General features: G+C 42.6%; 1 protein-coding gene across 1 annotated transcript in view; it reads right to left on the reverse strand.

The window, feature by feature from the left end:
- Positions 1-19374, reverse strand: part of LOC148010706 (PHAF1 protein At3g51130) — a 31535-nt gene extending 12161 nt beyond the window's left edge. The window contains exons 1-3 of the mRNA XM_087671946.1: positions 19185-19374; positions 18993-19075; positions 18805-18879 (exon numbers count right to left, since the gene is read on the reverse strand). Coding sequence (XP_087528072.1) covers positions 18805-18879; positions 18993-19075; positions 19185-19242 — 216 coding nt within the window. The 5' untranslated portion in view covers positions 19243-19374. The remainder of the gene's footprint in view (positions 1-18804; positions 18880-18992; positions 19076-19184) is intronic.
- Positions 19375-19882: the final 508 nt, after the last annotated feature.

Consider the following 19882-nt stretch of genomic DNA (forward strand, 5'->3'; position numbering starts at 1 on the left):
TGAACCAAGACGGCTGTCCTTCACCTTCTAGTGATTACTTCGATAGCCCACCGCTTTGAGGACTGCGTTTTACTTCCTTCACTACGCAGACTCCCCCCAAGGGCTGCTACTTGCTTCAGACACGACAGTGTAGTCATCTTCTAAGCTTTGGCTCCATTGTATTAACTTTTCTTCTCATAGCATGATTCAGTGCATCATCACCGTGTTCTTCTTGTGTTTCTGAGTTTCTATTCTCTCTCATTGTTTGCTGTACACACTGATTTTCTCCCCACAAACCCTACTCTCTCTCTAGTCTCTTAGTCATTTTTTTGACACTTTGATGTGGATAGAAAAGGTAGAAAGAGCACTTGCTCAATGGGTGCCAAACTTGCCAAACAGGGACTAGAAGCCTCAAAAGAATTTGAAGGAAGAGAATGATAGGATGGTGGGTCTTCGTGATCTTGATCCGCATGACCCCCTACACATATACGTTGGCCATAGATGGCCTTGAAGAATACCTGCAAGAAAACAAGTAGAAGTTGCTACAACTAGAATGAAGACAGCTGAAATCATCTGCTTGTTCGGGGTCCGTCAAGGCAGCAAAAAGACTGATGCGCAGCAGTGTGGACGGGGAATATCCAAGGCAGGAGTGTCACTTTGATTGTCGCTTTGATTCTGGGGAGGTATACTGACTGAAAATGCAGGCTACAAGCTCTGCAAATGCTGATGTCAGCACTCAAAAGGGATTTCCAGCCCAGAATGCAGGTCTGTACAGGTAACTCAGCACAGTAGACATCCTGCCTGCTTGGAGGAGAAGCTGCCCAGCTAAAAAAGAAGCTACAGACCTACCCGGTTACAAAGGCTTTAAATGGTGCTGCCCCAGCAGAAAGGACAACTGGTCATGCAGGAACACAGCTGAATAAGTGTGTGCCACTTTTAATGTAGTGTTTCCAGCAGAGAAGAACAGCTGCTATCGTCTGAAAATGATGCCATCCAAGTCTGTATACCTGCTGCACAGGGCTGGGAAGTGGCTGTCCAGGACTGCAGAAGCTGCCCCGGTCTGAATAATAGTCTTCTGACCCAAGACACAGATGACTGAGGGCAGGTCTGGATAAAACGCAACTTGCAGAGTGGACATCTGGCACCTCACACAGCACATAAAGCCAGTAGACTGGTCGCTTTGCTCAGCTGAGCAGTAAATGCAACAAAACTCTGCAGAAAGATGACGCCTTCTGGCTGGAATAGTAGACGGATCGCTCCCTTTCATAGACACCAGCTTCCACAGTTGGCTTTGATACCACATGAGGGTGTGCAGTAGAAAGGAAAGTGGACTCGGAGAGGAGACAAAGAAAACATAAGTGAGAGAAGGAACAATCTGATTGCATACACATTAGTGTGGGCACTAGATGATAGTAGGGGGATGAGAGAAGGAGGGGGGGTTGGCTGATCACAAAAGATGAATGATGGATAATAAGAGAGAGAGGGCAGGCCACCTATAAATAGGAAAATTGGGGCCATAGTTGGAGATAAAGTGGCCAAGCCCAGATTATTCCCAGGACAGCCCATAGTACCCAAAGAGAAATGCACCAATGTGCCCTCCATCTAAAGTGCCTAAAGTACATAAATGATAGACAAAAACAATGCCAGAGCTTCTTACGTTCTTGTCTGACTTGGATTGAGGCTCAAAGGCAGGAGATGACGTACAAGACACACATCTACTAACAATCTAGATGGGGTAAAGGGATGCTGATCTGGTCTAGACTTTTGTTGCGGTGCGGGTACGTCTTACATGGTGTCAAGATCTCCTGCCATGTCCGAATCATAGAACCCCTACAGCTCTAGTGTACCCTTTCCATAGCATATACACTTGTCTTGTGTACCTTTTAAGTATCTAAAGATACATTTCACCGCTTTCCAATGTGGTTTGCCATGGTTAGACATGAATCTACTAACAACTCCCACTGCATGAGCGATGTCTGGGCGAGTTGCAACCATGGCATACATCAAAGAACCACAAGCTGATGCATAAGGTATGCCTTTCATCGCAATAGCAGCTGCATCAAATTTTGGACAATCAACTTTGCTAAGCTTTGTATATGGTGGTAAAGACACACCAAGAGGCTTAGCATCGGCCATATTAAATATGTCAAGTACTTTGCTGATGTACTTTCTTGTGAGAGAAACAACAAGTGTTGCCCTCTATCTCTTTTAATGCGCATGCCCAAAATGTGTTCAGCTGCTCCCAAATCTTTCATTGAGAAGGCTGAACTCAGCTGCCTTTTAAGAGAATGTAAAGTACTCTTATGCTTTCCTACAATCAGCATGCCATCCACATATAAAACCAGCACAATAAGGCTTCCATCATCAGCCTTTTTAGTGTATAAGCAGTGACCTTCATGGCTGCATTTGAATCCATGGCTGAGCATAAAAGTATCAAACTTTTTATACCACTGTCTAGGGGCCTATTTCAGCCCATATAAGCTGTATTTCAACTTACAAACTAAATGCTCTTTCCCTAGAATAGCAAAACCTTCAGGCTATTTCATGTACAGCTCCTCATCAAGGTCACCATGAAGAAAAACAGTCTTCACATCCATCTGATCCAACTCTAAATCCAAGGATGTAGTGAAAACAAACAAAATTCGTAGTCATCTTCACCACTAGTGAAAAAACCTCCTAGAAGTCTATGCCTTCCTTCTGTGCATAGCCCTTAGCAACCAAACATGCCTTGTATTTGGGCTTCCCATCAATGCATTTCACCTTATAAACCCATTTGTTAGGAATAGCTTTCCTATCCTTGGGCAAAGGTACAAGCTCCCATTTGTTATTCGCATATAGAGACTTCATCTCTTCCTGCATAGCAAGCTCCCACTTTCTCTTGTTTTCAGGAATAGCTTTCCTATCCTTGGGCAAAGGTACAAGCTTCCATTTGTTATTCACATATAAAGACTTCATCTCTTCCTGCATAGCAAGCTCCCACTTTCTCTTGTTTTCACATGACTATGCCTCTTTAAATGTCAAAGTCTCACCTTCATCAGTCAATAAAATGCAATCCAAAGATGGTTGAAACCTCTGTAGCTGCCTTCTGGCACGTGTAGACCTTCTTACCCAATGATCTATATTGATAGACAATGGGCCTACATCCTCAGGTATGTGCACACCATCACCTCGTGATAATTTTCAGCATTTTCTTGTAACTGTAACATGTTTTTAGTATGTTATTCTAGTTGTCCTATTCCATCATGTGCATCAATTTGCTATCCATTATCTTCTGGCTATAGCACAATAGGTTGCTGCTCATTTTTAGCATCAAAAGTGACACAATCTTCAGCTAATGGTTGCTGCATGGCTGGCTGTACATGTTGAAACTTGACCTTCTTCTTGTCAAGGTCACCATATGTAGCATTTTTCAGCAACTTTGCCTCATTAAATACTATGTCTCAGTTGCGTACTATCTTCCTATCCTGAGGAAGCCAAACTCTATATCCCATCTCTCCCTCATCTCCATATCCCATGAAGATGCCCTTGATGTATTTCATGTCTAGTTAGTCCTCTAATTTACAAGAATATGCACAAAAGCATCACAACCAAAGACACACAAATGGTCATATAAAGCAGGTTTGCTAGACCAAACCTCTTCAAGAATGCCATTTTCCAATGCATGATTGGGAGAGCGATTGCACAGATGAACTGCAATTTTAACAGCCTCTCCCCAAAACTATTGCGAGAGATCAACAATGGACAACATGCATCTGACTCTCTCACAAAGTGTGCAATCATATTGTTCAGCCACGCCATTTAATGCAGGGTTGTAAGGGGCTATCAACTCCCTCTTAATGCTATGCATCTCACAAAACCTTTTGAACTCATTAGAGATATTCTCACCCCCATTATCCATTCTTATAACTTTTAACTTAAGCTCTTTCTGTGTGGTAACAAAGGCATGAAACCTTTAAAAGCATCAAACACTTCCTTTTTGCTCTTTAATACATACACCCATGACTTTCTACTGAAATCATCAATAAAAGTGACAAAGTATCGTACATCCCCATGTGAATTATCAGGCATAGTACACACATCTGAATGTACTAAGTCAAGAGCATTGGACTTCTTAACAACACCACAGTAATAAGGAGACTTCACATGTTTTCCATATATACAATCATTACAAAAGTCGAGACCAGAGCCTTTTACATCAAATCTCCCTAAAGAGGAGAGAATCTAAAGGCCTTGCTAGTTCATATGACCAAGTTTTTTGTGTCAAAGTTTCATCTGTGAATGAACTTCAGCCATAGCCAAAAATTTGCCAAGTCATGCTATAATATGCAAATAATGCAAAGTCCCCTTTTTGCTACCTTTAACAATCAGTATAGAGCCCTTGTGGACCTTCCAAGATCCACCACCAAAGGTAGTAAAATACCCTCTTGCATCAAGTTGTTCAACTGATAATAGACTTTTCTTTATGCCAAGTACATATTTGGCATCATGCAAAATCAGCTCTTGGCCATTTTCAAGGGCCAAGTGAATGGTACCTACACTCTCTATTTCACATGCATGATTGTTGCCCGAGTAAACCTTTCCTAGGCAATCTCAAGTATATTCAAAAAATGACTCCAAAGAGGAAGTGACATGAAAAGAGGTATCGTTGTACACTATTCATGAATAAGACAACCCATCATGAGCTGAAAGTAAGGCATCAATCAACTCCCTTTTAATGATGTGTATATCACCTGCTGCTACTATAATATCTGCATCATTACATGAGGCTGCAACAAGTATCTCTCCAGTATCAGAGAGCTCTTCAATAACCACACTACATGCAACATTTGCCTTTGCAAGTTCTTTTGAGAGAGATCTATCATCATCTCATCATCTTTCTTGTCATCCTTCTTTTTCTTTCCTTGTTGTTTCTTTCTTTCTTGCTCTTTCTTGTAGTGGCAACAGTCGGGCTTTTTATGCCCTTTATATCCACATTGATAGTAGGTGGCATCCTGTTGTTTGCCCTTGCTTTTACTCCTGCTTTTGCCTTTATTTCTTGCATTACCCCTCTTTTCTGACCTGCCTCTAAGATGATAAGCTGAACCACTGCTTTCTCCATTGGACTTTCTTCTAATCTCCTCACTGAGAATAGAACCCCTAACACCATCAAAGATTAAAGCACGATTGTTACTCAATGAGACAACCAATGACTCCCAGCTATCAGGCAAGTCATCAACAAAAAAATGGCCTTCAATTTATCATTAAAGGGCTACAAACCAGAGTCCTGCAACTAGCTCAAAATCCCTATGAAAGCACTCAAATGCTCCGATACTAGCTTAGACTCGTCCAACTCCATGTTTACAAGCTTGCGCATGAGATATACTTGATTTACTAGAGTTGTATTTTCATAAATGTCCATTAACTTTTTCCATATGGCATAAGCTGTATCAAGACGCTTAATGTCTGTATGTACATCATCAGATACAGCCATTTTAATGTATGCAATGGCCTTCTTGTTGAGTCTACCCCAATCCTCATCTATCATGGTTGCAAGCTTGACTTCCAAAAGAACATCGTCACAATCCTTGAGAAATAAAATGCCTTGCATCTTATCCTTCCACAAGTCAAAACCAATGCCATCAAATCTCTTGATTTCAAGAAGGGATTTAGTGTCACTACTACTTGAAGCATTTGCAGCCATTTTTCAGCAATGTACGCAACGAACAATACTGCAATTTATAACAGCAAACAATGAGCTGAATATTCAGTTAATATCAGCCCAAATTTTCAGTCAATGAGAGCAAGGTTTAGTCCAAGTACATGTACAGCAGTAAAACTGATGACTTTCAGCAGTATAACTGAAATTTCAGCATATACTCAAAGCATACATCACTGTCAAGTAACTCCCACTTCAGCAATATCACCAAAAGTACATCTGCAATAATCCCAGATCTGCAAATGATCACTAAGACTGCTGCAAAATGACTGTTCAGTCATACATCAATGTACTGCATACATATGTGACCAAGTACTTTTGATACACAGAAGAAACCAAGATTGTCTGCAATTTCTTCAATATTTCACAAGTGAGGGATGAATCTCACTGCTCACAGCACCAAGGTTGCATCAGCAATGTTTCCAATGTACATTTCAGACATCATTTTTGCCAAAATTCTCAAATTTCAGCAAAAGCCCCAAAATTTTACTAACAAATCTGAACCGATTGCATAAATACATAAACCTGAGACCATAAAACGGGCAAAATTGGCAAAGTTTGCCAAAATCTTGCAAAAGCCCCAAATTTTTTCAGGTCAATTGTGCACCAATGTCAACAAATTTGACTTGCTAAGCAAAATTTCATTGATTTGAGAAAAGCCCCAAAATTTTTAGAACCAATGTGTGCAATTTCTGCAAATTTCTGGTCAGGTTGTCTTGATATATATTACCAACATCAGATCTGGGAAAACCCCCAAATTTCCGGGCATAAAAATACACTGGTCTGAAGACCGTGCTTGCACACGTGAACCAGGGCTTAGAATAAGCCACTTCACAACCAAAAAATAAAAAATTATCTGCTGGTCATCGCCTGCCTGCTCCCGTTGAGCAGACACGTGATGTCGATGACTGTGGCTGTCCCCGTCTTGGTTTCATTTGACGTTGACACAACAAAACTGGTCGCCCCTTGGGTGCCCACTGGTCTGGTCGCGCCCGCTGGTACTCTGGTCACACACTCACTGACGCCCACTGGTCCTCTGGTCGCCCACTCGCTGGCGCTCTTTGCTTCTACTTAACCTGTGCTGCACAGGTCACTTTTTCTTCATGTTGACCTGTGCTGGTCGTTTCTCCCACTGCTCGATTTGTGCTGGTCGCTCTTTCTTGAGCTTGACCTGCTGCACACTATCCTAATCTGCCGCACGTGTCCTGTCCCGCAACCTATGCTACTCTTGGGAAGCGCAAACGCTGTAACCAAGAGCTCTGATACCAGTTAGTTGAGCTGGAGTGTTAACAGAATGCGAGACAGAATGCAAGACTGGAATGAACAGTGATAGAGCTGAGAGATGAGAGAATTGAGTAAGAGAATTGAGTAAGAGTGTACCAGTGTGTTGCACGGTACACAGAATAAAAATGTATTTATATGTTAGGGTACAAGTGAAGGGTGTGTTCACACCCGTAAGTTTATACACACGGGATAAATGGGAGTTTACACCCAAAGGGGCTTTACACCCAACACCATCGAGGGAGCAAACCGCAATCCTCTCATGCCATTTGTGCTGAGGAAGATGATCACCAGCTGTCAAGGGAGCAAAGTGCAATCCTCATATGTCGGGGAGATGGCTTGGGCAGCAAAAGCAAATCCCAAAGTGTGTCAGAGCTATCAAACGCAAGGAGAGCAGCCCAAATGCTGACGCCAGGTGATGGATAATGACGCCAAATGTGAAGGATGTCCCCAAGTAGCAAAACGCAAATACCAAGGGCTCAAGGTGCTAACGCCACAGGAGAGAAGACAGATGCAAGGTGAAGAAAGCTGACCAAGTGGAGAGAGCTTACACCAAGTAGAGGGAAGGCCTCCAAACTCCAAAACGCAAATGTCCAAGTGATGCCAAGCTGATGGGAGCTGACGCATGCTAGTGAAGAGTCTCTAGATGCTGCATGAACAATGAGGGGAGGAGGACACCCGAAGGAGAAAAGGAAGGGTGGCCACGAACTACGATTTCCTCCAGTAGGAATACGGACAATAGTGGTGTGAAGAGGAAAGAGTGTCACAATGATGGAAGAAGAAGGGTGAAGAATGATTGAAGTGGTGATGATGGTAGTGGTGAAGAATGAATGAAGTGACAGCCTATTTGTAGGCATAAGCTGTCTAGGGTGGTGCAGAGCTAAGTGGGCATCCACTGACAAAATGTCCAAAATGAGGACACCATTCCTTTTTGGGGCTGTCAATGCAAAACCCTAACGAAAGTGTGTAAATTGAAAAAGTGGTTTCTCAACACCCCCTCTCCAGCCCAAAAAGGGAGAAACAAAGAGAAGCAAAGAGAGATATGAACAAGATGTAGAGGATCCCTACAATCCAAGATTTCCACCTAAAAGGTAATCTGTAGTAAGAAGCAATAGACAAGATGAACTGTAGAACTTGACTTCACCTCGAGAGAAAAGCCACTAGCTCCGTAACTCCATGCTAAAAGAAATTCGAAGGCCTTGTCACCAAGTTGCGACTGAATCTCCAAGGCCCCAATCTAGGTGGTCTTTGAAGAATCTCGGTATCAATAGGAGATATGACTACTCAAAGACAAATATCCCCAAAGAGTAAATGGTGGGTGAAGAACTCCATGATGAGTAGGTTTCCCCTTTGAGGGTGGAGACGCAAGGGGCCCCTGTGAAGCCAAAGAAGAAATAGGAGCCCCCTCTGAGGGCAAAGAGGATACATCCCCCTCGGAATCCCCCTCTGCGAGAGAGAGGGAATCTAAAAATTCATGGATCACCAACACTCTAAATCAACTAATGACAAAGGAATTGCCATTGGTGGTGTCAAAGAACGTATCAAGGGTGTTGAAGAACACCCAAAGGTGGCCTCTCAATCTTGAGTAGTCAAGGGTGGGGAAAGGTGAGGCTCATGTTAAGCCAAGGGTTGGCAATAGTCAATGGCTCTCAATGAAGTGGACTGCGAAGCCAAGGTAATGGAAGGTGTCGAATAGTCACTCTCTCGAAGGAGCGAACTGTGGGGGGGATGGTATCCAACAATCACTAACTCTCGAGGAAGCAGGCTACACAACCACAAGTTGTCAAGGTGGCATTCCAAAAACCCTAGAAGAAGTAGAAGCAATTTCTATAGCGCATTCCGATAGTCACAAGGAGGCCGTGACGCCAGACGATCCTCCTCTTTGCTCAAGTGGGCTTAGTGTGCATCAAATGCGTCTTATGGCCTAGAGCATAAAAATCTAAAAGCTAGTACGAAATAAACTCTGTGGCCCAAAAGGGAGAGATAGCACAACAAGTGCATGGGGAAAGACGCATATACTCCGGCCGTATAGGGAGCAAAGGTCGGTGATGGCAAAAGCATCAGTGGAGGGTCCAAGATGCTGAAAGAGCAGCACCCAGTGGTCTATACATCTACCTGTGGAGAAGTCATAGCATTGAAGTGTCAACCTGTAAAAGGGAGGGAGGGAGGAAGAGGAAGAGAAAGAGAAAGGTATCTCTATCTCATGGTGATGTCAAGGAAGGGGAAATAAGTAGATGATGTCAAATCTATAACCTGTCTTTGCCTTCTCTAATTGCAGAGAATCTTTTGGCTCACTAAGCGCCTCTAGAAGCATGGCATTGATTATGAAGAGACCTTGCTCCTACCGCGTGGTTGACATCTTTCCGATTGCTTCTCACGCTAGCCGCTCACCACAATTGTCCAATATATCAAATGGATATCAAGAGTGCCTTCCTGAATGGTTATTTAGAGAAGGAAGTCTATGTGGAGTAGCCACCGGGCTTTCCTTCATGGAACCTGAGGGATAAGGTATTCCGTTTGCAAAAAGCTCTTTATGGGTTGAAGCAAGCACTACAATCTTGGTTCCATAGGATGGATGAGTTCTTACGAACTCATGGATACCATTCTACCCCTTATGACCCAAACTTATATATTCGATCTACTGCAAAGGGGGTCAGCTATATTCTACTATACGCTGACGACTTACTCATCACAAGCTCAGATTCTACTACTATAGCAGACATCAAGGCAAAGCTTAGTGCTACTTTTGAGATAACGCACCTTGGTTTGTTGTCTTATTTTTTGGGGATGGAGGTAGTTCGTTCTGGGGGATGTATTTTTGTGTCACAACAACTAGTGGAACAGCACACTTCAGATCATCAGACATGGCCAGTGGCCACGCCTCTTGATCCTACTATCCTTTCATTAATTCATACTAGGCCAAATTTAGCTTACTCAATCAACATTTCACAGCACCTAGGATGTAGCATTGGATTGCATGGTGTTCTTATTCTTATGGTCTAACATATGGTACTGGTTTATGTTTGCAAGGGTATACTGATTATGATTGGGCAGGAGATCCCAACACCCGGTGTTCTCATGGCGGCTACCTCTTTACCTTGGGCGCATAGCTCCCATTTCTTGGTCAAGCTGTAAGCAGGAGACGGTGGCGGCTTCCACGGCCGAGGCTGAGTACCAGGCTCTCTTCACAGACACCACCAAGGCCATCTATCTAAGGAGTTTACTGACGGCACTTCATTTTCCATGCGACTCTCCCACCGTTGTCTACTGCGACAACCAGAGTCCCATTGCCCTTGCGGGCAATCCGATTATTATACCACGGATGCGATATATGGGAATCCACTTCCATTTTTCCAAAGAGCAGGTTGAGTTAAGCACTATCCGCCGGTTTAAGCCTACATTTGACAATTTTGCAAATATTTTAACCAAAGCGGTCAACCGGCCGGTTCTTCAATACTTGTTACCTAGGATTGGTTTGGATACACCTTTTCCTACTTCTTCAGCTTGACGGGAAGAGGGTGCTTCCCTCTTGCGTTCCCTTCCAGTTTGAGAGGGGCAGCTTCTACTCTTCATAGTAACAATGATGATACTTACAGTTTTTCGACATTCATTCATTTATTGTATTATAGACATTTGTAACTTCATCCCCACTGTCAAGATAATATGATTGTACAAGGGTGCTTGGGCAAGTGAACAATTCCCCTACAAGGGCACTATCCAAGTGGCACCGTTGCATTGCATCTTACGTAGGCATAACATCTTGCATCACCCTTTGCATTACCCCATGCATTGGCATTCTGTTCATGTAAACATGCATCTATGCACATTTATCCCTTTTCGATCTTTTGGAGTGGTCGACTCTGGATCCACCATATTTGTGGCATTACCCATGGCAGCCTCCAAGGCAATTTTTCCTTAGCTTGCTTGCCTACTTTGCTTGTCTTGCTTGCTTCATATATTTGCTATATCTATAGCCATTTTTGCTTCACATATTTGCTATACCCACACCCATTTTCCTTCTTCACCGACACCCAGCAATGGTAGGGATAGTATGCTGGTTTTGTGAAGGTCTTGAGTCTAACCATCCTTTATCCTTTATCGATCTCCCGTTTGGGCACAGATACTCAATAGGACGAAAACTAATTTGAACCCCCACTAAATGCTAAACCTATCAAATTTTCCACAAAAAAAAAGTCCATAGCCGATTACATCCGCCTTTGTCGGCCTTGGTAGGCCACAAGGCAATCAACGTGCACCCTTTATCCGATGCCCTGTCCTCTCTGGGGTAATCACTTGGGCTCCCTTGGTAAGATAACCATCGCCTCTGTAGTCTTCGTAGGCCACTTAGCAGCCGACGTGCACCCTTTGTCCGATGCTCTGGCTGCTTTGGGGTGAAACGCCTTGGGGTAAAAGATCTTTCTCGTGGCACAGATGTTGGGCCCGAGAGGGGGTGTTGAGCTAAAAATGCATTAGCTTTACTTAAACAGTCCCAAAACTTGCTTAATTAATGAAGAAACCTAGTTTATTTAAAAGAAGCGTGATCCTAGAGAGTTTCTGTGTCCCATAAGCACAAACCCACTTGGGGAAGCCCAAACTTTCTATAAATACGTACGCTACTCTCCATTCAAGGAACAATCTCGTTTTTGCAAATTTCAAGTGTTTCAGCTTGCTGCCCACACCCCGTTCGCAGAGAACATCTCAGCCGAAGCTATCCATTGCTGACTACATCAGTTGGAGTCTGATTTCCAGCCCTCTTCTCGCAATTAGGAGCTGATTCTAGCCAGGCAACTGCTATTCCTACACAAACTTGCTGATGTAGTGCCTGCCACATCATCTACAACGTACATTTGGCAGTGTTCTCTCTCCTCCAGCTGTAGCCCAACTTCTACAAGCTGTCACCAGGCTGTCCTACCTGCATTTGGCAGTTTTCTCTCTCCTACAGTCTAACCTGCCTGCATTTTAAGTATTTCTCTCTCCTGCAGCCTGCGTTTTCATTCTTTCTCTCTCCTCACTGTTATCTACATCAGATCCAACTTCTCACTATTGTGTTTGCTGGTGTTCGACATCCGGAGGCTGCCTTGCTACGATTTAAGATCCGTTCAGAGTACAACACACTCTCTAGCTCATTACCCTTGCCCTAATCCTTGAGATACAAGAGTTCGAGGTTCAGAAGTATGTTTATTGTATGAGCACTGTATATTTAGCAATTATATCACTTCACTTATTTACTGTGTTCATTGTCTCTGAGTTACCCTAACCCTAACTGAGTTCTTTTATCAATCTGTGTTTTATCGTACGATTGTTATTTGTGTTTCCATGTCAAAGTATTTCTTTACATGTGCTTCTAGTGCGTGAACCCCCATTAAGACAAGGGGAAATTTTTTATTTTAGAAAAAACGAGGAAAGGAGGGTCCATTGGCCTGTCAGGCGTCACGTTGCGTTGTGCCCAACTGTAGCCATCAGACCTGGTCATCGCGTGCCTTGCACGTCACGTCTGCTGACATGTGCATTGTGCCGCCCGACGCCACTCGCTCAATTGCCTACTACTACCCAACCACGCCACATGCCTGCTGCCACACATTGTCCTGCCCACGTTTCCTGTTGCCAGCACTCAACCCTTCCACACTGGTCACTCGCTGTGGACATGTCAATTTCAATGAGGAGTGACTATCGGCTTGTACCTTCAGCTCTCATACCAGTTGTTGTAGCTCAACTGCAGAGTGAGCAACAGTTTGAGGAGTGAGAGTGACCGAGAGAGAGAGAGTGAGTGAAAGTACGATTCGACTTGGGTGTACCAACAATATGTTTGTACACAAAGAATAAAATGTATTTATACTTAGGGCACGTAAGGATGCATTCACATGTACAACTAAATAATGTACGTGTACTATACACAGAGGTGAAAAAGGGCCTTTATCCCAACAAGTACTTAGGTTGTCTTCACTCTATTGACCCCTTGTTGTTACTCTTCATATTTGACAAGGTCTACTTAGTACAATTATCAAAATACCCTAACTTTTTATTTCGAAAGTAAAGGATATATAGTTCAACTATTAGAACAATATTACATAAGTCACTTGGAAGAAATAGATCTGATGGCAAATAGGTAGATGTCATTCTATTGGCCCCTTTATTGTAGTGTAAGAAGCTGGGAATACTTAGAATGCTATTAATATGCCATGTCACATTGACACTGGTATATAAGGAGAGAAGTTGTAATTTTTCACATCTTTTTTTGACAAATCAATACATTTACAATCTTTCTCTCCCTTCTTGTTCCAAGCTTCCATGGCTTCTTCATCTTTCCTGTCTTTCTCTCTCCAATTCTAGTCTTTCTCTCTCCTCGTCACTCTATTTCTCTCCCTTCCTGCAGTCTTTCTCTCTCCTCTGCAACCTTTCTCTCTCCTCTTTCTCTCTTCCTAGTTCTCTCTCTGACAAGTGGTATCAGAGCTTCAATCTTCGATCCATTATTTTCTTCCATTTTCACTCCTATTTTTCCATTTCAAAACCAATTTCAGACAAAAATGGTACAAGATAGTGACTAGTGGAGTGCTGCAGGACAACTACAGTTAGCAATGACTACATCTGGGGATATCCAAGGTCAGATATGGCGGGTAAAGTCTTAAATGGCTGGACGTCATCAAATTTTATGCAAAAATTGAGGTAACTAGGGTAAAGGATGGTTAACCGGGCTTAGTTTGAGAACAAACTGTGGTTACTTTGAAAAGAGGGGTTTCTCTTTCCCCTTTCCTGGAGTTTCTTGCAGGTTTCATGGAAGTTCAGCCCTGAAGATCAGCTCATATCTCTCTTATCCCTGAGTTTCTTGGTCAAGTACCACATGGAAATGATTCCTCAGTTCAAGACCTTCAGAATGAGCATAGGATTGCTCAAGCATTTCACTGCCATGGAGCCAGAAACAGCCCCGAAAATTGCGGCGCAATTTTCGGGCTGATTCCAGCCCTGCCCTGCTTCAAACTTGCTTCTCCTCAGCTCTGGCAATCCTCTTGATCTATTTCAAACATAAATTCTCAGCAATGGTGAGATTCTCAGCCACATTCATGGATTCCTCAGCTCTCTTGAACCCTAGGTGAACAGTCCATGGGCAGCCATGAAAGCTTCAGCCCAAGCTTCCATTTCTTGACAATTTCTTGAAGATTCTTCATCCTTTTGGCCCGTGGAATCATTTCAGCAAGGATTCTTCAACAAATTGCAAGAATTAAGCACGGGATGGCTAAAGATTGAAGATCAAGAGCTTCTATGGAGCAAAAATTTGGGAGAAACGGGTTTAATGCTTCAATTTCAAGCATTTGAAGCTTCAAGATTGGTCTCAACCATCAGATAAGCAAGCCTTATGGATTATTTTGCTAACATTGGACAACCGGGAGCCCTATCAAGCATTTGGCAAGTTATTTTCAACCATGTCAAGGTATTTCTCTTCAATTTTTAATCTCTCATTAATCCAATTGCTGAGCTTAAGCCATTTGACCGAGAGATTAAAGAATTGAACATTTTCATCAAATTCTCAGCCAACCTTTGCTTGAATTCATCTATTCAAGAATGCAATGCTTGCCTAATGCATATTAGCTTCAATCAGTGAATGAAAGGCCTCAATCTGAGATTTCAGCATAACATTTGAATCTTATTGACTGAATACATTGATTGATTCCTTTGTTTACTCTAATCCAATTGATTGATTGATTCTCTTTTGCCTAAATTGGAAAATTGTAAAAGGGTAAGTACTAGCAATCAGTGAGTCACTGAATTGCATAGATACCATATCATGCTGATTGCTTAGCACACTAGCCTCTGCCATGTTGATATTCCCACCGAGGAAAAAGGTGGATGCCGGGGGAGATAGTGGGACAAAAGAGAGGTGACCCTCCCTCACTATCGAAGATCCCGAAGGGGTGCAACCAACCGACCCGGGGGGAACTTTGCCCACCTCCCGGTGATTCGGAGCCCATGTAGGGAGCCCGTCCTGCCGTTTTATCCCTCACACAGGTACAGCGAGTGGAGAATTGAAGATTGAAGACTTTCCAACGACTCAAGTACCTACTGGATTAAAACAGGGTAAAACATGGCATTTTCAGGTTACCCACAGGGTATTTACAGGTGGATACAGGTACACCCTTTGATACTGAAGCACAGGTGCAGGTACTACAGGGTACGCACAGGTCCTATATAACCCTTTGCAGGGTTTGGTAGCCATTTGAGGTTACTTTCTTGCATTACAGGGTCAAAACAGGGCACTTACAGGTCAAAACAGGGTGCAGGACTGGACAGTTCAGACTCTGAAATTCAGTTACAGAATTTTCTGTCCTAAACCTGTTATAGCGTGCTATAGCTCATCTCGAAGAGGGCATTGTAAGCTTCGATTCGCACAAAAAAGTTTTGCAATCGGAGTTTTCTAGCTAAGGTTATAGCCATTTTACTGACAGGGGGTACTGCAGGACTGCACTAGTATGGCAGGACATAAAGGCAAAAATAAGGTCCAGGAGGACTATGCACAGCAAATCAGGGATTCTATGATGGAAAGCACACTTCAAGAGAACCCTGAAGAGCCTCAACAAGGAGAGATTAGTATACTCAATGACGCTTTGTGTGCCCATGAACTAAGACATAAGGAACGTCATGAGACTATATTGTCAGCAATGGAGCATATGATTTTATCATTTGATCAAACGAAGTCCTTGACATCTTTCCACAGTCCTTTCCAATAAAAGCTCTTACTGATCCTGTCATAAGTCTTGAAAACTCCGAAGTGTCCAGCTAAAGGCGAAGAATGCAACTCCTCCATAATTTTTCGCTTGAAAGAAGAAGTAGAGGGAATAACAATCTTGCCCTTCCACCAAATAAGACCATTTTTAAGCTGGTAATGTGAGTTTTCTTCCATAAGACCTTGCTGTAATTTCTGAAAGATTTGGCTAAATTCCTCATCTAAGAGATATGCCTCTTGTAGCTCCTCAATCCAATCACTATGTAATTTCGTCATGGCTGATACTTTGCAGGCCCACATACGAGAGAGAGAATCAGCCACTATGTTATCTTTGCCCCTTGTATGAGTGATGTCAAAGTCATAATTTTGTAATGTTGCTACACATCGTCGTTGCTTTGGAGTAAGATTTGACTAAGTAAGGAAATACTTGAGTACCCGATGATCACTATGTACTCTGAATCGGCTGCCATATAAGTAATGGTGCCATTTCTTGATTGCATGCAAAATAGCCAACATTTCTTGATCATAAACATTCATGGTCATCTCCTTATCAGTAAGCTTACGGCTTTCAAATGCAATTACGCCTTTAGCTGGACACTTGGGAGTTTTCAAGACTTATGACAGGATCAGCAAGAGCTTTTATTGGAAAGGACTGTGGAAAGATGTCAAGGACTTCGTTATGAAGTGTATGCCTTGTCAGCAAAATAAGGATAGCACCCATAAGCCAGGAGGTTTGTTGCAGCCATTGCCTATTCCTACAGGTAAATGAACTCATATTACTATGGACTTTATCACTGGCTTACCTACTACCAAGAAAGGGTGGAATAGTATTTATGTGGTGGTTGACAGACTCACCAAAGCAACTCATTTTATCCCAACAAAAATTCAGTTTACTGCTTCTCAAGTGGCCAACCAGTTTATGGAGCATATTTTCAGATTACATGGATTACCGCAGGTGATTGTCCATGATAGGGACTCAAAGTTTATGAGTAACTTTTAGCAAGCGGTATTTACATCTATGGGTACCAAGTTGGCTCCATCTACGGCTTATCATCCCCAAACTGATGGACAGACAGAGAGAGTTAATAAATGGTTGGAGACTTATCTTCGCCATTTTTGCTATGATGTCCAAACCTCATGGGATTCTTGGTTACACCTGGCTGAGTTTACTTATAATAATTCCACTCATGCGAGCATAGGAGTTTCACCCTTTGAGGCTTTGTATGGTTACAAGGTGCCCCTACCCACAGTCATTTTTAACGAAAAGATCAACTCTCATGGGAAGGAAGAGTTGGAAAGAATGCACACCCTTCTTCAGCAATGCAAGGTGAATCTAAGGAAGACTCAAGATCAGATGAAGATGTATGCTGATGAGAAAAGGAGGCCTTTAGAGTTCCAGGAAGGAGAGCTGGTTTTGTTAAAGGTGCCCAAATCCAAGTACTCTACATTGAAAGATGGATCCAGTAATAAGCTTGCCCACAGATTCTATGGCCCTTACAGGATCCTTAAGCGGATTGGAGATTTGGCATACAGACTAGAGCTTTCCTCTTCTACAAAGATTCATAACGTCTTCCATGTTAGTCAGCTCAAGCCCTATTATGGTGATCCAGTGGATTTAGTTGATGAGCTGTCACCTATTGATGAAGATGGTATCGTTCAATACATCCCAGAGGCTGTTATAGGTCAGCGTGAAAAGAAGCTTCGATCACGTTCTATTGTGGAATATTTAATTAAATGGAGAGGTTTACCCTCTGAAGAGGCTTCTTGGAGACCTGATTCAATATTGGATGAGTATCCATACTTGAAGGATACATTGGTGGCTGAAGCCTATTGCTTATGGAGCTAGTATTGGTGCAGACTGGTTCAGGACAGCACGTTGTTTTAGAACAGTTTTTGTCGTACTTCATTTTCAGAATTGAGCTATCTACATGAGCTTAAAGTACTCTTCAAGAGCTTCGTTTTGATATGTGATACATCTCATTTGGACACTTCTATCAAAAGTTATGGCAGATTTGGTCCAGCAGGGACTGTTATTTCAGCAAGCTGTCTACTTTCTTCTGGAACTATTTGTTGAAGATTCTATGGCTCCAATGGCTTCTAAAGTTCTTCAAATCATGTATATAGTGGGGTCCTCTTTCCGTTCTTCAAATTCAGCCCTTGTAATGATAATTCTTCACTCATTCCCCATTTGTAAAGCTGTAAAACAGAGTAGTACTCTGTTCTATCCATCTCTTCTTTAGTTCTTTCTAGGTTTGTTTTTTAGGACAAAAACTTTTGGGAAGGGATGGATTGTAAGAAGCTGGGAATACTTAGAATGCTATTAATATGCCATGTCACATTGACACTGGTATATAAGGAGAGAAGTTGTAATTTTTCACATCTTTTTTTGACAAATCAATACATTTACAATCTTTCTCTCCCTTCTTGTTCCAAGCTTCCATGGCTTCTTCATCTTTCCTGTCTTTCTCTCTCCAATTCTAGTCTTTCTCTCTCCTCGTCACTCTTTCTCTCCCTTCCTGCAGTCTTTCTCTCTCCTCTGCAACCTTTCTCTCTCCTCTTTCTCTCTCCCTAGTTCTCTCTCTGACACGTAGCATGTCTTTTGGCCTCAATTAAAGTGATATTTTGTTCAGCTCACAACACGGGACTACCAAGCATGCCAAATCTCAAACCCAGGCAACCAAAAAGGAGCAGAGAATTTATAGCCATTGCCTATTCCCAACTTGCCTTAAGAGGGGATTTCAATGTGTATGCCATTGCTGCAAACAAACTTGTGGCCAAAGTTACAATGTAGAATGGATTACCCCATGCTTGCCAATTGCATGGAGAGATAAAATAATTGCATGTCTCTTTTGGCTACAATTTCGAATGGAATAACCCATATTAGTCACTTGGATCCAAATGGAGAAATATGAAATGATTGCATGTTCTGTAATTATTCTTGCTCGCATAGTCCATAAAGCTCTATGGAAGTAACAATTTTGTCTTATTTCCTCTCCATCCTTGTGTTACACCCTAAATCCTTCACCTAACCACTTAAAAGCAGTCCTACATACAACAAGGACCGATATAGACTGGCAGCAATGTACACGTGAATTTCATATACGATCAAAATTCTTGCAATGCAGTTCCATACCTGAGACCGTGGCTCAAATCGCAGATGAAAACCATGGTTCGGGAAACTAATTACCAAATCGTACAAGAGAGGGTCCTGCACATGAGAGAATTCGCGTTTCACTAACACACAGAGATGGATGTGTGCGTGGACATAGATGTCTCTAAATTGTACGACCATATATGTGCCGTGATGAAGCACCAAACTACCTCATCGTGATATTTGATCTGGACAGTATCAAAAGTGTCCGAATGCTGATCCACATACGCCAATGCATCGCACACGGGCATACCTACAAAGAGGCCAATGCATAGAATTGAAAAGCTAGGGTTTTCTGATCATGCAGGAGCGTCATGTCTGCGCAGGAACAGAGTAGAGGTGACCGAACGAAATTTGCTTACCAAGAAGAAAGGGACCGAGGCCCGAGCCTGGCCGCAGATCAAGAGTGAGGGTGCCCATCAACGTTGTCTTGTAGCAGGCACAGACAGAGACAGACAGAAGGAGGGACTACTATACCGTCATTGTTATTGCTCTTCATACGAATCAATCTTCAGATTCCGACTTATTGCTTAATGATTTCTCTCTCTTTTGGGTGTGTTGGCAGTGAGGTAAAATACCTTTGATAATACGCGTGAATATATATATATAATTATTATTATTATATTATATTATATTATATATTGAAGTAATAATATGTATATCTCCCTTGCATGATGAAGCATTTGTAGCGACGCTACACTTTAGCCTAGGCTAGCTTCAAGAGAGGCTTGCTTATCAGCTCTAAGGCCTCATCTTTAAGTGACATTTTCGCTAACATAGCATAGCCTGTGCGACTCCAAAAGCTTCTTGGCAATGCCCCTCAAGCTTGCCTCTAGCACACTAAAATCAGCTATACACTACCTCCATGTGAACGATCACAGCTATGAACACTATCCAAGCTTCACACAAGGGTAGAGTGACGATGCCATCGTGCCCGTTTTCAAGAACCCACAAACAAGTATGGTTCTTAAAACATTAGACACTCCATCTGTAATGTACGTGTTGCAGATGACTAGGGTTACTAATGGAGAGACCTTAAATCCTCATAATCTTCATTGTA

Source organism: Lygodium microphyllum, chromosome 29 (genome assembly GCF_053477565.2).
Source record: "Lygodium microphyllum isolate KBCC chromosome 29, Lygodium_microphyllum_v1.1.10, whole genome shotgun sequence".
Lineage (NCBI taxonomy): Eukaryota > Viridiplantae > Streptophyta > Polypodiopsida > Schizaeales > Lygodiaceae > Lygodium > Lygodium microphyllum.